Source organism: Chaetodon auriga, chromosome 1 (genome assembly GCF_051107435.1).
Source record: "Chaetodon auriga isolate fChaAug3 chromosome 1, fChaAug3.hap1, whole genome shotgun sequence".
NCBI lineage: Eukaryota > Metazoa > Chordata > Actinopteri > Chaetodontiformes > Chaetodontidae > Chaetodon > Chaetodon auriga.
The window spans coordinates 26,900,255-26,925,117 of record NC_135074.1 but is presented as its reverse complement, the minus strand read 5'-3'; the positions used below and the strand labels follow the sequence as shown (position 1 = coordinate 26,925,117).

At 41.3% G+C, this 24,863-nt stretch overlaps 1 protein-coding gene across 1 annotated transcript; it reads right to left on the bottom strand.

Moving 5' to 3' along the window:
• Positions 1-1,710: 1,710 nt before the first annotated feature.
• On the bottom strand, positions 1,711-24,760 carry chrna7a (cholinergic receptor, nicotinic, alpha 7a (neuronal)). Its single transcript, XM_076732454.1, has 10 exons — positions 24,637-24,760; positions 19,045-19,184; positions 18,576-18,620; positions 13,318-13,427; positions 11,203-11,282; positions 7,740-7,907; positions 7,424-7,618; positions 3,951-4,037; positions 3,538-3,647; positions 1,711-2,917 (listed from the first exon to the last, which is right to left on the bottom strand). The coding sequence occupies exons 1-10, from the start codon at positions 24,689-24,691 to the stop codon at positions 2,375-2,377; spliced, it is 1,533 nt and encodes a 510-aa protein (XP_076588569.1). The 5' UTR covers positions 24,692-24,760; the 3' UTR covers positions 1,711-2,374.
• Between the last annotated feature and the right edge of the window lie 103 nt (positions 24,761-24,863).

Genomic DNA, 24,863 nt, shown 5'->3' with positions numbered 1-24,863 from the left:
TTATGACTGTGTATTTGCGTGTAAATGTTAAATTCAGTCACGAGGAGGCAGTTTTGCAATGCAGTGAAATTCAGATGCCTTCGGGCAGAACCTGATTTGGAATATTCAGTGCTGGAGAAAGTATTCAGAGCCTTTAATTCAGTAAAAGTATTAATACCACACTGTACACGCTGTACTCAATGTGTAAAAATTACTCCTGTAAATGTTATAATTATATCATTATATTATTTTTACTAATGCATTAATGTAAAAGCAGCACTTTGCTGTTGTGGTTGCTTGAGGTAGATGTCAGTTTGAACTATTTTGAAGAGGACTGCAACTATTGTCATTATGGATTAATGTGCTTCACAATGCTTTGTTTTGTCAATACGATGGTACAAAAGTCAAATTTTTAAAATAAATTAACATAATTAAAAGGAAAAGCAGCAAATCCTCAGATTGTGAAGATGAACCCTTGAAATGTTTTAGCCTGAAAAATGACTGAAATGATTGTCAAAATAGTCGCCAATAAATTTTCTGTAAATCGACTGATTAACAAATTGTTTCTGCTGATTCTATGTGCTGTTGGTTTGTACAATACCCAACAGTATATGAACAAAACATCATATTTTATTAGCTGTTCACATGTTTTGTGTGCAGGAATCTTAATTTGAGAGATGATTGTAGTGAAAAGTACAATATTTCCACCTGAGTTGCAATGGCATGAAAACAAGAGTCAAGTACCTCAAATCTGTAAAGTACTGAGTAAATGTACTTAGTTGCATTCCACCACTGGACTTTACAGTAATGTTATTTACTGAATGACTGCCTCCATGGTGAGGCTGTATTTTCTACAGGAGAAGTCAAAGTTGATGACATGAGATTAATTTATTAAGCATTTTTAGTAAGTTCAGAGAACACCGTTGCCAGGGGACTGACAAGACAAGAGGATGTTGCCATAGTAAATATGAATAACTTTTGTACTTCAAATATCACACTTAGAGAAGTTAGACAAAAGTGAGCATTTCTACTGAGAAGAACTGTCTATGCATGAAGTTGCTAACTTTCATCTCTACCGGCCAATCACAAAGGCCTTTACAGTCCGAAGGCTGTTAGTGCTGTTACTCAGTGCTGTACCTTGGTGTGATAATGCATTTGACTCTGCTGATAAAAACTTGCTATCAGTATTTTTACCTGAACAGTATGATGATGAATTTGCCAGCAAACAAATTAAAAATTCTATTAAATTATTGGGTAGCCTTAAAGTATTGAAGCTGCCAATGATCCTCCCAGATGTCGTCTGGCAATTATAAGATTCACTTCATGAGGTCTAAAGACCCAGAATAGTTATTCAGTCCTCGCTTTTCAAGTTGAAATTTGTTTTTCACGTATATGGAAAGGGTAGGTGATACGTGCCCTAATTTCTTAAAAATGTATTTTTAACTCTCAAATGCACTGGTGAAACTGAACTGCTGTATCATTCTGTTTTTCTGCTTCACTTTGATACTGCACTGAGATGCACAAAAGGGTCAAAATTGTCATTTGTAGTCCAACTAGGAACACGTGAATAAAGCTCAAGTATACTTATGTATGTGACACAACACTGTTCTGCACAGCAAGAAACCATTTTTGATTAGCTGTCCCAGTTTCACAGAAAATAATCATTTATGAAACATCACAGTGCCGTCATTCACCATCATGCATTTAAATAATATGAAGACCAGTTTGACGTCAGAGTAAACCTTTAATTATCACAAAATGTTAAAATAAGTAGAAACAATAAGTCAGACCATATAAGAACACAGTTAAATTGAGGTGTTTCGCTATGCTTACACGATAATCAACGATAACTTGTGTTCATAGAAAGGTGATTCACAGCACTTACAGAAATTCATCTGGATATTTGAGTATTCATGTGATACAACAACTATACTTCAATACAAGATACCGCAGCTGTTATGTTTGTATATGGAACAGTTTAGTTAGGATCTTCAAGCTACAACGTACTGAACAAGAATACACGGGTAACATCACATAACAAACCACAGTTACAATGCAATTTGTAGTATTAGTCGTTTTAAAACGGTACACGATTATGAAATGTACATGTTTTCCTTCAATATGCAATGAGGGTTTGTAATATAAAAGGCAAACGCTGGTCATTTTCACCACCATCATGTAAGGCATAAATGAATCTATTCATGCATTACATACACTTTGCCTCAATTTGACTTTGCTTTACGTATGGTCAAATATTTGGTGATATATCCAAAGTCTAATAGCAGACTTTACTGTATCCAAACTACCACCTCATGAGTTAACAAATGGTTGCTCTGTTAAGATTGATTGGTGTCGGCTTTTATTGTTGTTGGAGCATTTATTTCCTGCAGAGTGCTCAAGTGAAGAAGTCTTTGGAGATGGCCTCTACGAAGTTGGGTGCAGACATGAGGATGCCGATGGTGCAGAGGATAGTGAAGAGAGAGAAAGCCATGAGGCAAAGCCTGTCGATAACGGACGCAGCGAATTTCCACTCGTTGCACACGGACTCGTCCTCGTCTTGGTCACGGAAGCGTTTGGCAATATAGCGCACCTCGTCGAGGATCTTGACCAGCTCTGGCTCCACGTTGCCCACCGGCGGGTTGTGACCTGCGGGGAGGAGCAGCTCGTCCTCACCTGCTCGACCGCCCACCCGCCCACAGAGGACTCCGGAGTCAGGCGAGGTGGCAGCTGTGGAGTAGGGAATGCTCTCCAGGCCACGGACGCCGACGTAGAGCATGTTGCCGTTGGTGGATTGGGAGGCTGAGGTGGCAGCGTTGAGGTCCATGCTGGTCAGGCTGCTCCGTGCAGCCTTGTTGTGACAGGCCGAACGCACTCGCTCCTCACCGGGGCGCTTCATGCGCAGGAACCAGGCGCACCAGTTCAGCAGGATCACACGAGTCTTTGACATCAAACAATAATGAACAGGAAATAAAAGAATAACATTTATTAACTTTAAATCAAACATTGGAAAAATGAAATAAATGCAAGGATGCATCCACCAAAGAACACACAGTCCTCATCCTCTGACTCTTAAACTGACCAATCAATAAAAAGCTGATTTCTAATTGGTGTAGCACTTTCAAAGATTTGGTCAACTGTATGAGGACAACAGGTATAATAATTGCATTGCAGGGTGTATAAGAAACTGCAGGTAACCATTTGAAGCCTTCTTTCAAATGGTCACCTGAGACGTGTATAGAAACACATTGGTCAGACTCTGAATCGTGCTGGTTAATTTTTGTGTGCAGGTTTTTATATTTTCATAAGTGGCAAGCACATTTCATGGCCTTACACAAGCAAATGCATGTCATCTGCATAAAGTAATGCAAGTGAAGCAAAACTGACTCTAACCTAATAAAAAACAAAAAACAAAAAATCCAATGTCAAAGCAAATGTCCACTGTTTATCATGATGTACTTCACCGTGTTGGGGTGTGGCTGGAGGCAAATGGCCGAAGTGGTGCTCGTAGGGTCACAGTATAGGTCAAAGATAATGGTGTAATAATGAAACAACACTCACCCACTTTGGCATCTTGCTTCCATCGGGGTCATGGTGGTGATATTGTAAGACCAGAACGGTAGCAATTACTGAGAGACCAACAATGACCATCGTGGTGGCAAAGTACTGAGCTGGGCAAAGAGGAAACAGACGAGACGGTAAGAGTGGATCCAAGAAGTTGTGTCATGCAGGGAGAAAACTGCAAGGTGTCTCAGAAAAAGGCAAAAAGCTACTTCTTTCTGTCACTGTTTGAAATACAGCGACTCAGATCTCTAAATAAAAAAATCAAAATATTGGATGGCTGCTTAAACTTAGCCACACTGTGATTTAAGAGAAGCCCTGATGAAAAACGACTGCCAAATTTTCTCTCGTGTCTTCCCCACTGATAGTAGCTGACACCCATAGCGCCTGCTTTTAACTCCAGCCTGGCTTACCTATCAAAGGCACAGAGTCTGATGTGGCGGGCATAATCTCTGCAACCAGCAGCATGAAGACAGTCAGGGAGAGCAGCACTGTAATGCCTGGGAAGGAGACCAAATCTCAGTTAGCACTTCACAACAAAACCATCAAGTGCAATGAAAAGCACTCAGATCCCAGTTAGGACAGGGCCCCATGATCTGCCACAGGTTTGCATGAAATAATGCTATGAGACAAAAAGATGCCGTTAAACATACTTTTATAATACTTAATAATATCCAAAAGATGTGAGCTGCTCCTGGATTTTTAGTATTATGAAAACTCATTGTTTTTTCGGTTAATCTATTTCCAGTTGTAGTCAGTTCTATTCGCCTTGTTTCAGATTTTATGCAACTCTTCCACAATGTGAGACTGCACTGTCACCACATATGAAGGAAAATCCCCAAAAATCAGAACTGCAGGGCCGCTGAAGCTCATAATGTGTCACCGTCGCTGCACCGCATCACCTGAGAAGGTAGAGTACAAGCAGAGAATGACAAACAGGTTTCTGTGTAATAGCTGTGAGCAGACAGTACAGCTTGAGTTCTCGCTAATGAGCTGACATCGCTGAGCCACTGGTTCTTGCTGTCTTACTTAAAGACTGAACTTCTCGGCAGGATTAAGAGTCACATCATAGTTAACTGCAGGCATGCTGGTCTGCATTTAACCTCAGAAACAAAGTAAGCAGCTGGCTTTACGTTGTCATGACTGCTGCTGTTTCTTCTTCATCTGTGGAACAAGAAGGAGCAGCTGGATCTCCTCAAATGACCATGAATGCTGCATGTGTGATCTAAAATATCATATTAATGCTGCAGTAACCTTGTCCTGACTTGTTTCGTTTCACTGAAACGTCCGCTGCCACCCCAAAGCATTTAAAAATGACATGTGAATAACCGAAAAGCAGCTTGTCTTTCCAGAAACAGTGCTCCAGTCACTCTGGAAAATCCCAAAACTGCCATCGCCAGTAATTAAGAACTACTTTCTACCAAAATTAGAAAAGTAAGAAAGTGACACTGATATAAAATATAGATGCAAAATGCGACTATGACAGTAAAGATTCACACACTGTCCTGAAATACTCCAGTTTACATGATAACAAATCAGAATTCTCACGACAGCCTCATTTTACTTCAATTAAGTTGTGGGAAGAAAATGCTGCCGTGAAAACCACCATGCTCAAATAATAATGTCAGGGGGCGGCTGGGTTGATATATTGACTTCATATACAGTAGATGTGTGAACACATGCACCAGCACACACACACACACAAACACACACAGCCTAAGTAGGGGATATAACTGTGTGTGTTGACGTGTGCTGTGTACTACAGTATAGAAAACCCCCTCAAAAACATTTTATGATGAGAGGTATTAAGATTTATACCGGACATATTACACCTCACATGAGCACTTCTCATTTCTTACGTCCTCTTTGTGTGTGTGTGTGTGTGAGCTATGACATCATCAGAAGGAATGCACACATGTACAAGCACACACACATAAGCTCACACATCTGTTTGGCTGGTGAATGAATCCAGCTGCAACGCAGGACTCTAATGACTTGAGGAAGCCACTAACTGCATAAATCAACGCCTCCTCTCCCCACCACTTCCTCCACCCACTCCCACATACAGAACATACACACACATACCTCCACCGCCACCCACCCGCTGATACCATCTACACCAAGTCTGTATAATTTATTCATGAAATGGGCTCCAATGTTCAAGTCAACTGTGACAACGGAGATAAGATTAAACAGTTTTCTTGGTCCACTGGCAGTCAAGTCAGTCACTCAGTGCTGATTATCAGATTACTTCACAAGGCCACAGAGGAAGTGGATTAATGAAAAAAACATTGTTTTTCGTGGAATGACTGATTACCCAGGAGGAAAATGGGCTCAGATATAAATTTACTGTAAACGATGAAAAATTGAAGAATAATAGAAAGGGTTTGGTTCTGAGTCGAAACCATTTGGGATGTAAAAGATTTCATTTGATTATGATCTCATTAGTTTTCAGCTGTGTTCTTTGAACTGTTACTTTTCTTTGAATAGCACGCAGTTGTTATCCATAGTTCCCAGTAAGCCTGTCGACATTTTAACATAAAATGATCAAATACAGCAGCATTCAGAGCGTCATTTGGCAGCAATGGTGACATAACCTGAGAAAGAACAGTTACAAGTACATTTAATTTCCTTACCTGATGGGTCAGATGTGCATAAGACTCAATATGGGGCAACATATTAAGTCTCATGACAATAGTTAATGTCAGGATCTGAGCAGCTCCTCTGTGTTTAGAGCAGAGCTGAACAACATATCTCATTTGCTCAACCTACACATTATTTTACATAAAACAAGATGTTACCTGCCAAAGCACTGGCGGCATTAGTGAGGATGGTGTGTCTGTGAGTTATGTGTAAGTTTGTACTGATTAAATGTTGAATGAGGGGTCACTGAGGAGCAGAAAGCCAAACTGACTGTACTCTTATAGGGCTACTAAAGAATGTATAGAGGGGTGTTTCCGATTCACTTGGACTATAGATTTGAAACTCGGCTCTGCAGCAGTAGCCACGGGGTGCAGAGGTGAGCAAACGGAAAGAAATGCATCTCTGCTTTGACTTGCAATGATTAGACACCGATCTAGTCTCAGGACAGATGGAAGATGGGTTGACAGCCTGAGAAAACACTGTGCATACAAACCTGAACGTACATGACACAGAATAGTCCTGTGAGTGTTTTGTTGAGAATTAGACCAAAGGAGACCTTGGTGCTCTGATATACTTCAATGTTTTATTGTCAGCTCTCCAATCATCTTTTCTGGCTTACCACAGCCGCTGTCAGAGAACAACTTGTGCCTGTATTTAAAAGTCCAAAGTACAATGTGAAACAGCACAAGAGCTCTGCAATAAATATTACAATCTCACAATGTTCAGTTTTTTTCAAGAGTTAAGTTAATTGCATGTATGTTGACTCGACTCTGTGGGACCTTAGAGGCTATAATTTGTGTTGCTGCAGTACCGGACAGCGTTATTACCTCCACCATGGTTGTTATGTTTTCAGGTCACAGTTTGTTACCAAGCTCGATATCTCAAAAAACATTTAAAATGGAATTTAAGAGATAACATTTTCACCACACGTGGTGTTTTGGAAGCTTTTTGCCATTTTCTAATCAACTGGTGCATGTTCTCGAGTGAAAAAATGTAATTCAAATCCAGCTGGCACGTGTACTCAGGGACGTCCATCACTATGTGCATTTTGCTGCAGACCCAGATCCACCTGCAGATCGAACAAAATAACAAATTCAGTGGAGCCTTGGTGGAAGAATGTGCCATGGGTCCTCTGAAATCCTTTTCCGAGCGATGGTGGAGCTATTTTACAACAATAAATGAATGTGTGTGTGTGTGTGTGTGTGTGTGTGTGTGTGTGTGTGTGTGTGTGTGTGTTCCTGACCCAGTGAGATCTTCTCCCCAGAGTCAGCAGGCAGAAGGAAGACGAGCAAGGCCAGAGTGGAGATCAGGACACACGGGATGAGCAGATTGAGGCCGTAGTAGAGGGTCCGTCTTCGCATCACCACAGTGAAGGTGACGTCAGGATACGGCTCCTCACAGCAGTCGTAGAAACGCTGGTTGGTCTGTCCTGGAACCTCTGTGAGACAAAGCAAAAACACAGTCCACTCCGGCAGAAAGGGAGCGAAACCACGACCCTGACATGGAGCAATAATAACATTTCCAAATATGACTCCACTGCACTTCACAGGCCCTCTTACCGACAAGATCCCACTCTACGTTGGCGATGTAGCCGGTGGTATCAGCCTGCAACATCTTTAAGTCCAGAGACCAGCCCCCGTAAGTCCAGGAGCCAAACTTCAGATCACATCTCTGGACATCAAAGGGGAACCAGCGCACATCGATGTAGCAGGAGCTCTTGAAGATCCCTGTTGTGGTGAGAAACATGAAAAGACCGAGACGGATCACAGAAACACTCGCTTTGATATGAACTGTGCTTCACCCGTGCAGGACCACTGAGGAGAGAGACAAACGGATGGAGTGATATTTTGAGCTCTGATGGAGAGTGTATTCAATTACGCGGGAATAAAGGCAGCAGAGGGAGATTTAAAGAGAAATGACAGTTGGAGAGGCAGCGAGAGAGGTTTTATTTCGACAAGATATGGAGCCCAAGTGCCATCCATCTTAACGAGGGTAAAAAATCCAATATGACAATGAGATGAAAGTGGCCAGCGATCCTTCAGGAGAGGCAGGCAGTAAGCTAATTTCCATCCATTTTTAAGAAAGATATGAGACGTCGGCAGTAAACAAGGCCTCTCCTCTTTCTCTCAGTGCCATGAAGATGATGAACCTCGGCAGGGAATGAATAGAGACGGGGAGCAGGCGAACCCACTTCTGTTTACTGCACTGAGACTCAGCGGCAGAGACGAGTTATCACGACACTCAGCTGATTTGGAACGGCCATTCAGGTCTAATCTGCATACAGTTTTACTCATTTGTTATGATTGTGTTGAGCTCAAGCGACAAGTGACAATTCTGTGCCAGTATGGTAGCCTGTGGGGGTTCATTTGGAACAAGGCTGAGAGGCAGTTTGCCTGTGACAGAGGCAATCAATCCAGAAGAAATTCAATGATGGAGCCATTCACGCAAGTATTGATTAAGATGCTGAGGCGAGGTGGCGGCGGCGTTCGGGAAAAAAGGGGAAGAAGAGACTGCCAGGGAGCGCAGTAATCACCAGCTGTGACAAGAGGGCCCTTTTGTTTCCATACGTGTGTGTGTGTGTGTGTGTGTGTGTGTGTGTGTGTGTGTGTGTGTGTGTGTGTGCATGGTCTTACAGAAAGTGCATCTTTTAAGACTGCACAGTGTGTCAGTAGAGGTAATGTAGAGTGTGATGGTGGTGGATCCATGCGTTGACATCAAGTCACTGTTACTGGGATAAGACCATTTTCAAACATGAAGAGACTGAAGCGAATGTTTGACATTTTGGGGAGACACACTTATAGGCTTTCATCCCAGATCTTCCTTAGATGAGAAGATGAATAACACTGTTGGACAAGCCGGTTAGCTTAGCCTGAAGCCTGACTCTGTCCGAAGGTTAAAATCTGTCTACCAGCACCTCTAAAGCGCCGTCACATATCTCTTTGTTTAATCTGTGGCATGTAACCCTCAGTAAAATCACAACTTGTTGGTTTTACACTTGTACAAATTAAATAAAACAAGATATAATGTGTTAGTGAGCTTTAGAGGTGCTAGCGGGCAGATTTTAACCTTCGGACAGAGCCAGGCTAGCTGTTTCACCTGTTTGCAGTTTTTATGCTAAGCTAAGCTAAGTCAGTCTTCTTAACTAAGAAGACTGACTTCTTAACTCAGGGTTAAAGTAAATGCGTATTTTTCCCCAACATGTGCAACTATTTCTTTAGCAAAAAACCAACCTTGATTAAAGTGTTATTAAAGCAACTTTTTGGCATCATCAATCAGTGTTTTGGATGGATTTCTGCCAAGACTACTGCCAATATAACAAAACCTTGAAGCTAAAACAAACAAATCTCTGTAGAGAAAGAAAAAAAACCCTTGAAGAGATAAAAAACAAACCTCTGTGGAAATAAAAACAACAACAACAACAACAACAACAACAACAACAACAACAACAACAACAACTCAGGATTTCACTAATAGCTGTAGGGATTTAATTCAAAGCTGCTATTCATGAAAACTCAGAAGCAACTGCTGTTGTTTCTCTAACACTAAGTGGAAATCCCCAGAAGAAAACGCAGCATAATGTTTACACAGTTCATCATATTTATGCAGCATAATGGAGCTTCCTGAGTACAAATTTTAGAGAATAAAAAATCAGCCTGCATATTTCAAGGAAATTATTTGTTTGATAAATGCGCCTCTGACAGGAACTAAAACCTTCTTCTGTGCAAATTAATTGGATTTATGTATTTTTTACAAAGATGACTATGAATCAGGCTGTCAAAGACTGGCTGTCAGTTTTTCACTGTGGTTTGGGGATCTGTGCGTATCATTTAGCCATGATGAAATAATGATACCTCATTATACTTGCTGTTCCCTGAAACATTAGCTAAAAGTTTTGATGCCAACTCAAAAACAGAGAAACTTCACTTGGGGGGGGCAGATCAGTGGATATTTGTCTGCCACTGCTCTACAGAGAGGAAGAAGGAACCTGAGCCAACTTGATGCAAAGAACTGGTATCTCAACAGAGAAAATGATGAGACAGGATCTGGAGCACACAGTTATAGTTAAAGCCCTTAATTAGGTGCAGCAACTTATGTTTTGACACAAAGCGTGTCTTCATCAGAGTAAGAAAAAGTGGCGGCTGTGCAGATGTTTAAATTGCCTTCAACCATCTGTCTCCAATAGGACCGACTGAGACGTCATGTATACAAACACACATCATAGAGACATGGAATCAAGATGGATTCATTCCCTCATTTAGTCCATGTGATAAATCCAGCAGCTGTCCATGCAGTTTGTTCCCACTGACTCATTAGCTGATGTTAGCGGTGCACTTTTTCAGACTGAGCGTTTGTCAGTTTGTTCGACAGGCTAAATGGTTCAGGACAACATGCGAGGTTGAACAATTGTATTGAGAAGAAGACTGCAACAGGACAGCTGAGGGCTGTTGTTCAGAGTCTGTGGCTCCTGTGTTGCAGCAGGCTGCTGTCCAGCTATTTGTCAGCCGAGCTGTCGAACACTTAGGCCGCTGCTGCTTTATGTACATATGGTTAAAATGAAGCACTTCGATTGGCTGTGTAGAGGACTGATGATATTCTGATGATTTTATGCACAAAATAAGGAGCACCATCATGAAAAATATAAGATCCTCCTCTTTGGTTTCTCATTTTTCTCAGAGGAAAACACAGGATGTGTGATTTACAGAAAAAAACGGATGATTTCAGCCATATTTAACAGAGTGATATGCCTTTGCCATCACATTCTTGGTTGCAGAGAGCTGTTGCTTTGTTAAAAGCTCTAAATATAACTGTGTGCTCCAGACCTCATCACTCCCGTAGAGACAATTTACATCACATTATATGTAATTTGCACATATTTACTCCCTACATGTGCATGAGAGTCTTTATATTGCTGCTTTGTATTTCAGGGGTTTTCCAAAACAAGCCGCATCTATGATTATTTTGAAATCGAGTGAACACCTGGTGTTGTCTGAAGTGTGAGGACTCCCTGATTGAGGCTCTTACCTGGAGGTATGTAGGAACAGGAGCCTGAAGAGTTGACCAGAATGTTGGTGTGGAAAGCAGCATCAAATCTTTCATCAGCACTGTGGACAACACGGAGCTTCGTCAGTATTTACTGCTGAGCTATCTGCAGCCGAAGCACAGCTTGGAAAACATCTTAATAAATTCATACGCTGATATGACCTTTGCAAGAACCGCTATTAATTATAAGGATGCAACATAAATTTGGATGAGCCGCAGACAGCGAGCAGAACAGATGTGGTGGGAAAATATAGATATTTCTCTAACTGGTTATTGCAGCAGGTACGCAGCACACGAGGAGTCACAACTGATGCAACATCTCCCTGGAGACGGTTATTCAGTGGTTAGCCTCATTCTCCCGGGTTACCCACAATTCACTGCCTCTAAATGAACTCCCCAGAGGTTGAAGCATGGTTGAGCTGAAGTTGAAAGAGTTGCTTGAAGAAGAAAAAAAAAAAACTTAACCTGCAGCAAATTCTAATTCAAAGAGCCTCAAATGAAGGCTTTACTCAGAGGGACAATGACAAATGAAGAACAATGCTTTCTCCCTCATTAGTTGTTTGGAGAGTAGAGTGCCTCTAATGTGATTTGTTCAGATCTTTCTTTTAAAGATTGATTAATGGTGATCTCTGAAGCATATTCCATTAGGGATATCTAATGAAATACCCCTTCTACCATGTTTTATATACAAGTTTATCCATTTGTCCAAATGATTTATTGCTCCAAAGCTCTTCTCTCGACTGTGCTGCATACATTTAAAGTGCAGAGCACCACTAACCTCGGAGTGTAATGTTCCTCTGTGAAGACAAGCTTACCGACCAGGACGCAGCATTATTTAATTCATAGTAACATTTCTGATTAACCTTTCTTTTTTACAAAGCAATACATCCACTTCATGCAAATCAATCCAAGCTTGTGCCAGATGGACATGCTTTGTTTTGGAAATGAGAGATTTTCACACCAAACAGAACGAGGATTACATTTGTGTTGTGGAGATTATCTATCTTTTATTTTCTTCTTGTGAGTCTGTCTCTGCAGGATATCCTGAATAAATCCTGCGACAACATGAGGTCTGAAACATGAGCGGACTATCAAGACTATTAGCTTTGGTATTCTATTCTATTTTATTTGGGATTTATATTGAAGGAAATAGAGCAGTTGGCATTTGTACGCCTTTGTGGAATCATTGTAGAAGGAATTAATCAGGCGTCTCTTATTTAAAACTTGTACGGGTTTGTCAAATTTGCAAGTGAGGCATGAAAAAATTAGCTTTAATTTTAAATGAAGCTAATAAGTACAATCTTTTCCAAAACCTTTAAATTGATGCAATGAGCCCCATGCAAGAATTTTCTTATCCTGAGCCTCTAATTTTCTTACTTAGTGTGTGTTGAAACTCAGCGAAGCCTCTTAACAGGACAAACTTGTCAGAAAGCACTCATTTCAACTTTGTGAATGGATGCCACCTGTTCAGGAGCAGGCGCACCTTCTTGAGATTTGATCATTTGCAAAATCAATGCCCGTAAATTTCTCTCCAAGTGCACCTGTTCCACATTTGTAGGCAAGGAATTTTCCCAAAAATTCAACCAAAACAGAAAAAGAAGACCATCGGCTTCAGACCACATTTCAACACAAAAATGGGAGTTTTATTGGATTATTCTGATTTTTATTGTAGTTGAATTCAGTAACACATTAAAAATTCTGATTCTGAATTGTGTTTATTCCAAAGATAAACTTCTAAATCCATCACATCTCTTAAATCTTGTAGACGCCACTTGAGAACGAATGTGTTTGCAGTGATGTGCTTCTTGCACGAGGCCCGATGTTTTTCTTAACTGCATATTTTTAACACAGTCAAAACAGGTTATTCCTCTGTGTTTCTGAAAAGTCAGATCAGATCTGTGGTGCCTGACACATCACAGTCAGCCTCATTGTAACGATCCTGTTTTTAACTCTGGAACACAAAAATCCGAAAATTCACCATCCCCCTGAGGTCGCCCCAGTATTTTGTGCAGAGGACAATGCATGCATGCTGAGTCTGACACCATGCATATCCAATTACAGTGCAGCACCCAGCAGATCTGTCCTTCCAACACCTACCTGTTATACAGCAGAATGTCTGGCTTCCAAATGAGGTGGTCAGGAAATCTCACATTGGACACACCTGGATAGTCTGATGTATTCCACTGGAGGTAATAATCATTCCAGTGCTGTGGGATACAAACAGCACAATGCACTTTTCACATTTCACATACATATCTTCAACAGATCCTTTAAACCCGTATGAGCCTCTGTGTCTCACGCTGGAATTTAACACTGGTGTGTGTTTTTCGTGGCAGTGACAGTTGCCATAATGGGTAAAATAAATGTACGTGGCAGCAACATTATGCGGTGACATGCTGCAGGAATCGAGTTCAATCTCTGTGCCAGGTTTCAGAAGCGTCTGGGAGGAATACGATTTGTAGATTTCCAAGAAACTTTTCTTTCCCCAATTCAAACAGTATGATGTGCACAGAACTGTGTATGCTTGGATAATAAGTTTATTATAAGAGTGTCGAACACAAAACTTGGAAATCAGCGATAGACTGCAGATTTAAACAGCCGTCGCCCTCACTAACACATCATATCTTGCAGATTTTTTTTCTAATCAGGTCTTTCATTCATTTTTAATGAATTCGAACCATATTGGTATTCAAATAACGGCTGTGGCCAGCATTAATAAATATAAAGGTCAGCTACTAATAAAGGTTGAACACACTGAAGGAGGAAGTCACCTGTATAGCTCACATGGTGAATTCAGATAAAGTCTATTTCACCAGTCGTGTCATACTCACCAACTTACTGCTCTTTTCAGCAGAAACACTGATCTCATTCACTAATTCCAATATCTCCATGTGCTTCAACTTTGCCGTTCTTTCCATCAGTTAAGGAATCTATTGATATTTGGGGGAAATGCGTTTATTTTCTCTATCGCCGAGAGTCAGACAAGAAGACGGATTCCCTCACTCTCATATTTGTAGCTTAGCTTAACATAAAGACTTCTGTACAGATTAAAGAAACAAGATGTAATGTGTCAATCAGTGGCCTCTGCGTCATCTTACTTAAAACGTCAGTGTGTTTTTTAGTGGCAGTGACAGTTACTGTAATGGGTAAAATAAATGTATGCAGCAGCAACATTATGCAGTAACATGCTACAAGGATTGAATTCAATCTATGCCAAGTGTCAGTGGCATCAATGGAGGAATACGATTTTTAGATTTCTATGGTGCACTGTTTTTATTTATTTATTTTTTTTGCAATTCAACCAGTATAACTTGTACTATAATGTGTGTCAAAGAAAACTCATAAATCAGCTGCAGACTGGAGATTTGTTCATCAGCTGGCAGCCAAACACGGTGCTGTAATTCTAGGTTGGACTGATAATAACCTGTCAAGTCTCTCATCGGCAGAATTCAGTGCGGTGAAGAGGCATTCATCTACAGCCACAGAAGCAGCTCTGCGATGACATTTCAGAGGCACGTTTGACATGTTCACCATCTTAGTCCAGTGTGTTAGCAAGCTAACGCTCGCTAATCAGCTCTAAACACAAAGTGCAGCTGAGGCTGGTGTGAATGCTGTTAGTTTTGCAGGTATTTGCTTGTAAAATAAATTACTGGACAATTTAAAAATTTGACCTTATCATGGCACGAGCGGACAAATGAAAGGATCACCAAAGATATTGCGATTCACCCTGAGGGGGACATGGATGTTTGATGGAAATGTCATGGCAATCCATCCGACAGCTGTTGAGACGTCTTCCTTTGGATCAAAATATCAACCTGCAGGAGCCACTAGGAGAAAAATCCAGAGCTCACCAAAGTCGGTGGCAGTCAGTAGCACACACTGCCTCAGCTTTCGTACAAAGTTTTGTTCCAATGTGTGCAGCAGGTATCAAGGTATTTCACCAAATATGTGAAAATGACCTGATGGTGGTGCACGAGGAAAAGTCAGATGATCGCCAAACTCATTAGAATTCCCTAAAGAGATCATGAATGTTTGTACAAAACTTTACTGCATTCATCCAGTTGATGACGAGATTCTTCACTTTGGACACTGCTAGCACAGCTATAAAGGCCTGATGCCTAAAGCCAGACCACCTACTGTAAATAACAGGCTGAGAGCTCCCGTTTCACAGCGCTGAGCTCAGAATAGAAAAAGACGAAAACGTGACCAAAATAATAATGACTCACGGAGAACCATGAGCAGTTCTGCTGAAACACACTCTGACATGTTTTTCTATACTGATATATACTGATTTTACTTATTATTTAAAATGAAACTACACAATTCGTATAAATCAATATATCAATTTAAAGCTGAATCTTTCACCACATCTGACTTCTCTGAAAAACAAACATAAAAGTAATCCAGCACGACGCATAATATCTTGATCTTTCACCCCTTTATAAAGTGGCTTTTTATGAGGATTTCTTTCCTAGTCAGATCTGTAATTCATTTTTTATTAATCCAATCATGGCAGTCAAATAATGGTTGGGGCCAACATTAATAGATAGAAAGGTCATCCGCTAATAAAGGCTGAGTAAAACACAGTGGGGGAAGGTGTCACCTGTAATGCTCAGAAATACTGATCACATTCACTAATCCAAAGACTTCTATCAGCTTCTGCTTTGACATTCTTTCGATCGGTGTTCTGAAATATTTTGACATTTGGGGAAATATGATTTTGTGCTTTCTTGCCAAGAATGAGAAGATCAGTACCATTCACATATTATGTTAAACATGAAGCTGCAACTGGTTAGCTTAGCTTAGCATAAAGACTGGAAACATGAGGAGGCAGTTAGCCTGGTAGTGTTTTCTGTATAAATTAAACAAACTAGACCTAAGTTGCAGTGAGCTTAGGTGCATTTTGGTTAGCTTTGTTCCCCTTGTTTCCAGTTTTTATGCTAAGCTAAGCTAACAAGGTTCTGGCTGCAGTCTTATTTTTAAAATATGAGAGTGGTAGCAGTCTTCTCGTCTAACTCTCGGCATGAAAGCACATTTCCTAAAATGTCTAACTATTCCATTAAGCCACTTTTAATGAAACTCACTGACAGCCTCAGGAGAGGGCACCATGGTAAAAACAAAGAAAAAAAAAAAAAGAAAAAGTGTAATGGGTAAAACTAAAATACTACACAGTAGTTTGTCATTGCAGGCAGCCTCTCTGCTGTCCTTAACAAACCACGAACATGGTGCCTAAAAGCAAAACTGAAACCACTCAATTATTCATGTCAGTGTGCAATATGTCATACAAGTGCACATTTATCATTTGTTCATTCCAAGACTATCCAGAGGCAGTTCAAAATCTTATAATTACTACTCTCAGGCAAAAATGATTGAATGTGTAATCTCACAGAACCATCTCCAATGTCTCACAATGACTTTTGGAAATGAGTGCATCTTTAGGGCATTTAAACTTTCTTCCTGGAGCCCGCTCGAGCAGACAAAGCAAACATATGCTGGATCGACGCAAACAGACGGCAGATACTGTGGATGCTCTCTGTGCTATCTTCTGTTTGAGTCGATTTAGCAGGGTGTGGAGTGAGAGAGATTGAGTGAGACTGCTGCTGTGATCCCACAGGGTGATTTAAAACAGACCGGGCAGCCTTGATACAGCTTGCTGACGGTGCAGCAGCAGGGAACTGGTGTCACACAATGGACAAGCTGCGATAAAACATCTGTGTTCGCACACTTCATCTCACTGCATGGAGGAGAGAGGGGCACATTGCTCCCGTGGAAGATGAAAAGGACAAGACTGGGCACCGCTAGATGTGATCAACAAGACTCTAAGGCAAGAAAACTATGATTTAAACTCAGATGTTGTGTATATATTAGTAGGCTTAAGTTAAAAAGTAGAGTTCTACATTAAGGTGAAAATGTTTACTCATTTTCTTGCCAAGCATTAGCTAAGATAATCAATACAACTCTCACATCTATAAAAATATAAATATGAAGCTAGAATCAGCAGCTGTTAGCTTAGCTTAGCATAAAGACTGAAAGCGGGGGGAAATAGCTAGCCTTGGTCTGACCAAAGGTAAGAGAATCAGCCTACCAGCTTCTCTAAAGCTTCCTAATTGACACCTTATACCTTGTTTGGGTAATCTGACATAAATGGATGCCGAGCAACAACAATTTGTGTTGTTTGGGGGGGAATATGTGCCTCATTTAATGGAGTCTTATTGGAAGGAAATCATGGCCAAGAAATAGCCTTAAACAGAACACACCAGGGTGTAACCTGTCTCTCACCTGTGCATGCTCAGATAGACTCCAGCATCCTGTAACTGCAGACAGAATAATAGATGGATTTATTATTGACTAAAATTACCGCTTGACGGATGCTCCTCCCCCATCCAATCAAGTTGCAGTTTGCATCCATGTGTGCAAGACTCACATAAGACTTCGAAGGAATTTGATAAAAAAAAAAAGCATTAAATATATTTTTGGGTGAAACTGAAGTTATCACAATCTTGATATGTATGATTCCAGTGAATAATGTTCAATGAGAAATGTGCTGTCTTCCCTTAGAGGCTATTTTTCCAGGAGCACAGAGGACTGATGGAGAGCTTCATCACGTGGTGCAGCGACAGTCACCTGAAGCTCAATATCAGCAGAATCAATGAGCTTGTGGTAAACTACAATGCTTCAAACATGGACGCTGCTGCAAAGAAGCTACAAATTACAAAACATGGATGCTTCACACCCATCTTCAACCCGGCAGCACAGAAGATCGATACAATCAGCAGTTTCAAGGTGGGTCCCCAAGATCAGTGTCACCAATTCAGCATCTGACCAAATGTGAACTATGGCCACAATCTGCTCTTCTGTTCCTGAGCTACTGTGTTGGCCAGAGAAGTGTCTTTGCAGAACATTATGATGTCACAGTGAAGTTGACCTTTAACCTTTTGGATATAAAGTATCATCACTTCATCATTTCACACTGTGAGACATTTGTGTGTATAACTAGCGTAGGAATTCTTGAGTTATGGCCAAAAATGTGATGGTGTGTGGCCACAGTGACCTTTGATCTTTGACCATCAATCGAATCAGTTCCTCTTTGAGTCCAAGTGGACGTTTGTGCCAAATTTGAAGGAATTTGTCTCAGAGTATTTGAGAATGTCACGTTCACGGACTGGGACGGAGAGATGTGCAGGCTGAAAACATAAAGCCTCTGGCCACAGCTGCCTAATTGGCAGTAAAATGTAGTGTGTGTGTGTGTGTGTGTGTGTGTGTGTGTGTGTGTGTGTGTGTGTGTGTGTAACCATAAGGTTGTGCAGCTTAGCTTTTGTGTGACCTCACGTAGGTTGTAGAGGGAAAAGTCTTACCAGCTGTAGCCAAATGTTGGTTGTTAAAACCTGGTTCTTCTCATCCTGTTAGAAAAACACAGTATTTATTAACACAGTTATTCAGGAATTTTGGTTTCCTGCTCAAAACAGTTGAGGGTCCACAGTGGCTTCACCTCTCAAAAAAAGAGCTGAATGTTAAGTAGCACCAAACAGTTCCTTCATCAGTTGTGCTAAAACTTTCTGCATCATTACACTTTGAGCTCATGATTTAAAAACATCCAAATCCTCCTGCGAATGATCCAAATGTCCGGATGTCTTAATGTGCATGAAAGATAACTGAAGCCAATTAAAAAATAACTGTCAGTCTTGACTCAGCCTTAACTGGAAAAGTGAATATTCTTACACATGAGAAGTGATGTGAACCGTGAAGTGAGAGGAAGGTGTCAATCTTCATATTAATTGATGAAATCTGACAATCACCTAAACAAGAGTGAGCCATTATACGCACCACATCCATGATCTGCATGAGGGTTAAGCCGAAGTGAACGGTGAGAGTCTGCGAGTCATTGACGACGGGTCTCTCCAGTGGGTTGTAGTCAGCCATCAAGTCCTTGTACAGCCTGCGCTGGTTCGCCCCTTGAAGAGACACTACAGAAGACAGAGAAACTTGGACAGTAAACATACCTTCATTATCACTTCAGAAAAATTTGAACAAGACAGTCACTTCTATTGCCAATTCATTTTCATTTTCATTGCCAAACTCCCATTTACAAAGACATCCTGCAGAACATTTTTGTCTAGTGTAGACTGAACTTAATGACTGTCTGAGACAGCATTCAGTTCAATGCCGGTTTTATATAAATGATAAGGTTTGTTTGGGATAAATAGAGAAAGAGCTGAGTAGCAGTGATGACCATGACCATGAATAGACAAAGAGCGATGCTATAAATTCACCAGCAAAAAATCCAAAGAGGAAGATGACACAGTACCAAGCTTTTTGTGGTCAAGTCTTATGTGTAATGACTACTCAGTGTGTATTTCCATCACATTACAGAGTTTGTTTGAATAATTAAGGTGACCTCTGGAAAAGAAACACCACAATAATGAGCAGTTACCCACAAAGATGTTCGCTCCATGAGGCTGAACTTAATGCTAACACGAGCATGCTAACATTCTGATGTTTAGCCAGCAGGTTAGGCTTAACCTGTTTGCATGTTATTATGTACAAATCTGCACCACACATAAAGTACAGCTGAGGCTGATGGGATGGATGGAGTTACAAGTTTTTGGTCATAAACCAAAGTATAAGGCAAACTGAAATATTGACCAGATTATGGCACAATATGAAAAGCCATGGGATCAAACCATGTGCAATCTGTCCAATAGTTATTCCAGTCCGGACCAAAGTGATAAACCACCACGCTAACATGGCTCATAATGATTAATCTTATCAGTTTGTTTGGAGTTATAGGTTTACTTGAAGTCGAAACGCACAACTTTTCACCCCCAGTAGCATTTCCAAGTAGTATTAAAGACACAAAGACAACAAGTCACTTTCTGTTTTCCTCAGAGCCCAGTAACTACCAACAACACAGGAAACACTGCATTTGTCTCCAAATTTTCACAAAGAAACGATCAACACCAGTTTGGAAATAAGTGAGAAGAAAGAAGTGTGTTCACTGAAGAGGTCAAGTTAACTACAGCAGTGGTTGGTGTCGGGAACAGGAGAAAACATTAGGAGAAAAAGAGTTCATTCATTCATTTAATCTACGATGGAGGCATGAAAGCAGATAGAAATGGTGCCAGCCAGACTGGACCGCCAGTCAGTCTTCATTTTCCCGGGAGATTGAACCTGGTGGCAGACAAAACTGGTGAAAGCGAGGCTTGGAGGGAACCGGTCTAAACACTGGTGGTGTTATTATTCAACAGCCATGACATTGTGCAATCACCATTTAATCATAACGATACATTAAAGCAAAAAAACTTTGTCTATTTCCAGTTTAAATTCAAAGATGAGACTGAGCCAAGGCTACGTTCTCCTCCTTCACTCAGGGTCAACCTCTCCTCTCTCCTCTTAGCTCCTACCTCATCCAATCTCTGAGTTTTCAGCTCATTATCACTCCTCTTCACATCTATAATCCTTCTTTTCCCTCGCTCTCCTTGTTGCTCATCTTGCAGGTATTCACCACCACTCCAGCTCCATCTTACACCCGGTAACTCAACACCCCTTGCTGGGGCCCTCTCAGACTCTGAATGCTGCTAATGCGCCTCCAGCTTGGACCACGTAGGCTGTAAAGTCTGTGTCTGCACTAAAAAAAAAATCTCACTTTAATATAATTTTGCATTTCATTTAATGTCTAGCGAGCTCTTCTTCACTCTTTGGCGCCAGTGTGGAATAGCCTAACAAAGTCCAGGGTGGTGAAACACATGCAGCACAGATAAGGCAATCATCCAAATACAATACCTGGACTTGATTCATCTCACTGTGCAATCTCAAGTCAGACCTGCCCCTCATTTCAACACACTCTTGTCTCCCCCATGAGTTATGGAGCATTTCTGGCAGCTTTTATTCACTTCAATAATGGCCATCGCCCAATTATCCTAAACCACCTATGAGAAGCACATTATCCCAATGATTTGGCAGAGAGCTTGTTGACTGGAGGCTTCTCCCCATTCCTCGGCTCTCTGTTGCATCCAGTTTTTCCTAAATTGACTGAAACATTAGCTGAAAGCTTGTTTTTGTCCATGACTGAACCCCCTGTGGATCTGCCCCCCACCTAATCCCAGCGTATTCAAATTTCACTACAGGGATCAGTCAGATGACATCAGTGTGTGTTATTGTCCAGGTGTTTTTCGGTTACACATCACATTACTGGCCATCAGACAACATGAGGAATATTTCGGATATGTTGCAACATGTTGCTGAAAGTGAGCTGGGAGCCATAAGAAGAAGAAGCTATGCCTTTCTACCTCTGACTGAAGAGAGATGGACAAGAGCCTTAAGTGCCTCAGACATGAGCATGTATGTGCACTTACTAACACAACTTCTCTCTATGCGTCACTCTCAGGGAAGCCTCAATTAACCTGTGGCTGTAAAGCGCAGATTGCAGAGTCAGTGATGACCATCAAATTAAAGGCTTCAATCAAAATATTCAAAATTCAGAGCAGATTTGAGTAAAAGTGATGAGACACATGAAGCCTGGAGGGTTTCACACTCTGAATGCTGTTTAAAGATCAGGGATCTTTATGATTTTCTTGATCAGATTTCTTAAAATTTGCATATGGTGACCTGTGATGTGTGTCCGTTTTGAGGGAGCACAGACAGCAGCAGAGTACACAGTTCATGCACAACAATGGAACCATGTGCAGCAACACAGTGTGAAAGGCACGACGACAACAGTGTTACTCTGTTTTTAACATAGAAACCTTTGTTCAGCCTTTCAATGATGAACTTAGCGTGACTTTCCTGGTGCTTTCAAACAGTTTCTCTGTCTGTGTCAGTCTCTTTCTAGCTCTCTCTGTCACACACACACACATACACACCATCTCCATCTGCAACTCTCCACTTGAAGCTAATCATGAGAAACCTCACATATCATCAGTAAAAGTTCATCGCCGACAGACAAATCAATCACTCACTACATCCGGAAGATGAGCTGAAAGCTTGTCTTTGTCCATGACTGAACCCCCTGTGGATCTGCACCCTCCCAATCCCACTGTAATCAAATGTCACTACAGGGAAATGTGTGTGTTGTTATCCAGATGTTACACATCACAACATTATTGGCCATCAGACAACATGAGGAATATTTCGGATATGTTGCAACATGTTGCTGAAAGTGAGCTGGGAGCCATAAGAAGAAGAAGCTATGCCTTTCTACCTCTGACTGAAGAGAGATGGACAAGAGCCTTAAGTGCCTCAGACATTTACATGAGCATGTATGTGCACCTACTAACACAACTTCTCTCTATGCGTCACTCTCAGGGAAGCTTCAATTAACCTGTGGCTGTAAAGCGCAGATTGCAGAGTCAGTGATGACCATCAAATTAAAGGCTTCAATCAAAATATTCAAAATTCAGAGCAGATCTGAGTAAAAGTGATGAGACACATGAAGCCTGGAGGGTTTCACACTCTGAATGCTGTTTAAAGATCAGGGATCTTTATGATTTTCTTGATCAGATTTCTTAAAATTTGCATATGGTGACCTGTGATGTGTGTCCGTTTTGAGGGAGCACAGACAGCAGCAGAGTACACAGTTCATGCACAACAATGGAACCATGTGCAGCAACACAGTGTGAAAGGCACAACGACAACAGTGTTACTCTGTTTTTAACATAGAAACCTTTGTTCAGCCTTTCAATGATGAACTTAGCGTGACTTTCCTGGTGCTTTCAAACAGTTTCTCTGTCTGTGTCAGTCTCTTTCTAGCTCTCTCTGTCACACACACATACACACCATCTCCATCTGCGACTCTCCACTTGAAGCTAATCATGAGAAACCTCACATATCATCAGTAAAAGTTCATCGCCGACAGACAAATCAATCACTCACTACATCTGGAAGATGAGCTGAAAGCTTGTCTTTGTCCATGACTGAACCCCCTGTGGATCTGCACCCTCCCAATCCCACTGTAATCAAATGTCACTACAGGGAAATGTGTGTGTTGTTATCCAGATGTTACACATCACAACATTATTGGCCATCAGACAACATGAGGAATATTTTGGATATGTTGCAACATGTTGCTGAAAGTGAGCTGGGAGCCATAAGAAGAAGAAGCTATGCCTTTCTGCCTCTGAATCAAACTGAAGAGTCTTAATCATGTCAGAGAGATGGACAAGAGCTTTAAGTGCCTCAGACATTTACATGAGCATAAGTGCATTTACTAACATGGCTTCTCTATATATGTCACTCTCAGGGAAGCTTCAATTAACCCAAGAGTCAGTGATGACCATCAATTAAAGGCTTCAATCAAAATATTCAAAATACAGAGCAGATCTGAGTAGAAATGGTGAAACACAGGAAGTCTTCAAGATTTCACACTCAATACAGTGATGTGTGTCCATCTTGAGGGAGCACAGGCAGCAGCAGAGTGCGCAGTTCATGCACAACAATGGAACCATGTGCAGCAACACAGTGTGAAAGGCACAACGACAACAGTGTTACTCTGTTTTTAATATAGAAACCTTTGTTCAGTCTGTCAATGATGGACTTAGCGTGACTTTCCTGGTGCTTTCAAACAGTTTCTCTGTCTGTGTCAGTCTCTTTCTAGCTCTCTCTGTCACACACACACACACACACACACACACACACACACACACACACACACACACACACACACTCACTCACCACACAGACAGTCACCACTTGAAGCTAATCATGAGACACTTCACATACCATCAGCAAAAGCTACAAGAAGTTCAAATCAGTCATTCACTGCATACAGCACAGATTCAGTGATAATGTGACGTGTGCTGTAATCACTGTGAACTGCAAAAAGGAACCCTGATTTTCAGTTATTACGTTACTACGTACTGCACATGTAAAGCATACTCCATGTTAAACGGCTTTGAAGTCACAGAAAATACATTTCCACTAATTACAAGCACGCACAAGCATAAAACCAAAGTGCTTTCATGGCTGCAGAGGTTACATCATATAAAAATGCAAATCTTGTCATTAACTTTTATGCACACTCAACCTTTGGTCTAGTTAAAAACGGTGGGTGCTTAACTGCAGGTTAATATAGTTCTGTGGATCTTAATATGTGTTGACAAAGATGAAGTCCAGCAGGGCGGTGCTGAGAAGGTTAAAAAAGAGCTTGGACACTCTGTAATAACTCCAGCCATTATTATACTTTATGTTTCTTCATTTTTAAATACACCAGTTGATTCACAGAGGATTGAAAGGGTAAGTCAGAAAACGCAAATGTGGCCACAAACTCGCTGTTTGGCACAACAGGTATGTCCAGCTGGGAATCTTGCAAATCCATCCAGAGCGCAGCAGTTAACGCAAAAACCTGCAGAATGAGGCGATCAGGTGCCTCCTGATCAAGATCCTCCTGTGCTGTGAGACTTAATGAGCATGCTGACAGCTTACCTTCCACTGTCAGGGCGGTGACTGAAAGGAAGAGCAGGAAATTCAGCAAGTCCATGTTGAACCGGGCGAGGAGTGAGAGCGGGGAGACTCCTCAGTTCATCTCAGAACCTGACGGGATGCGGGAGTGATGATATGCGTGTGTGTGTGCACGCGCGTGCGTGTGCGTGCGTGTATGAACTCCTCCTCTTAATGAATAGCTGCTGTTTGGCAGGACAGCGACGAGATTT

What these genes read in the sequence shown, in the direction of transcription:
- chrna7a (XM_076732454.1), bottom strand. Translation starts at nt 24,691, where the DNA reads ATGGACTTGCTGAATTTCCTGCTCTTCCTTTCAGTCACCGCCCTGACA. An exon ending in TCATGCAGATCATGGATGTG is followed by an intron (nt 18,621 to 19,044) that starts GTGCGTATAATG and finishes TTTTTCTAACAG; the next exon opens with GATGAGAAGAACCAGGTTTT. An exon ending in GACATTCTGCTGTATAACAG is followed by an intron (nt 11,283 to 13,317) that starts GTAGGTGTTGGA and finishes TGTTGTCCACAG; the next exon opens with TGCTGATGAAAGATTTGATG.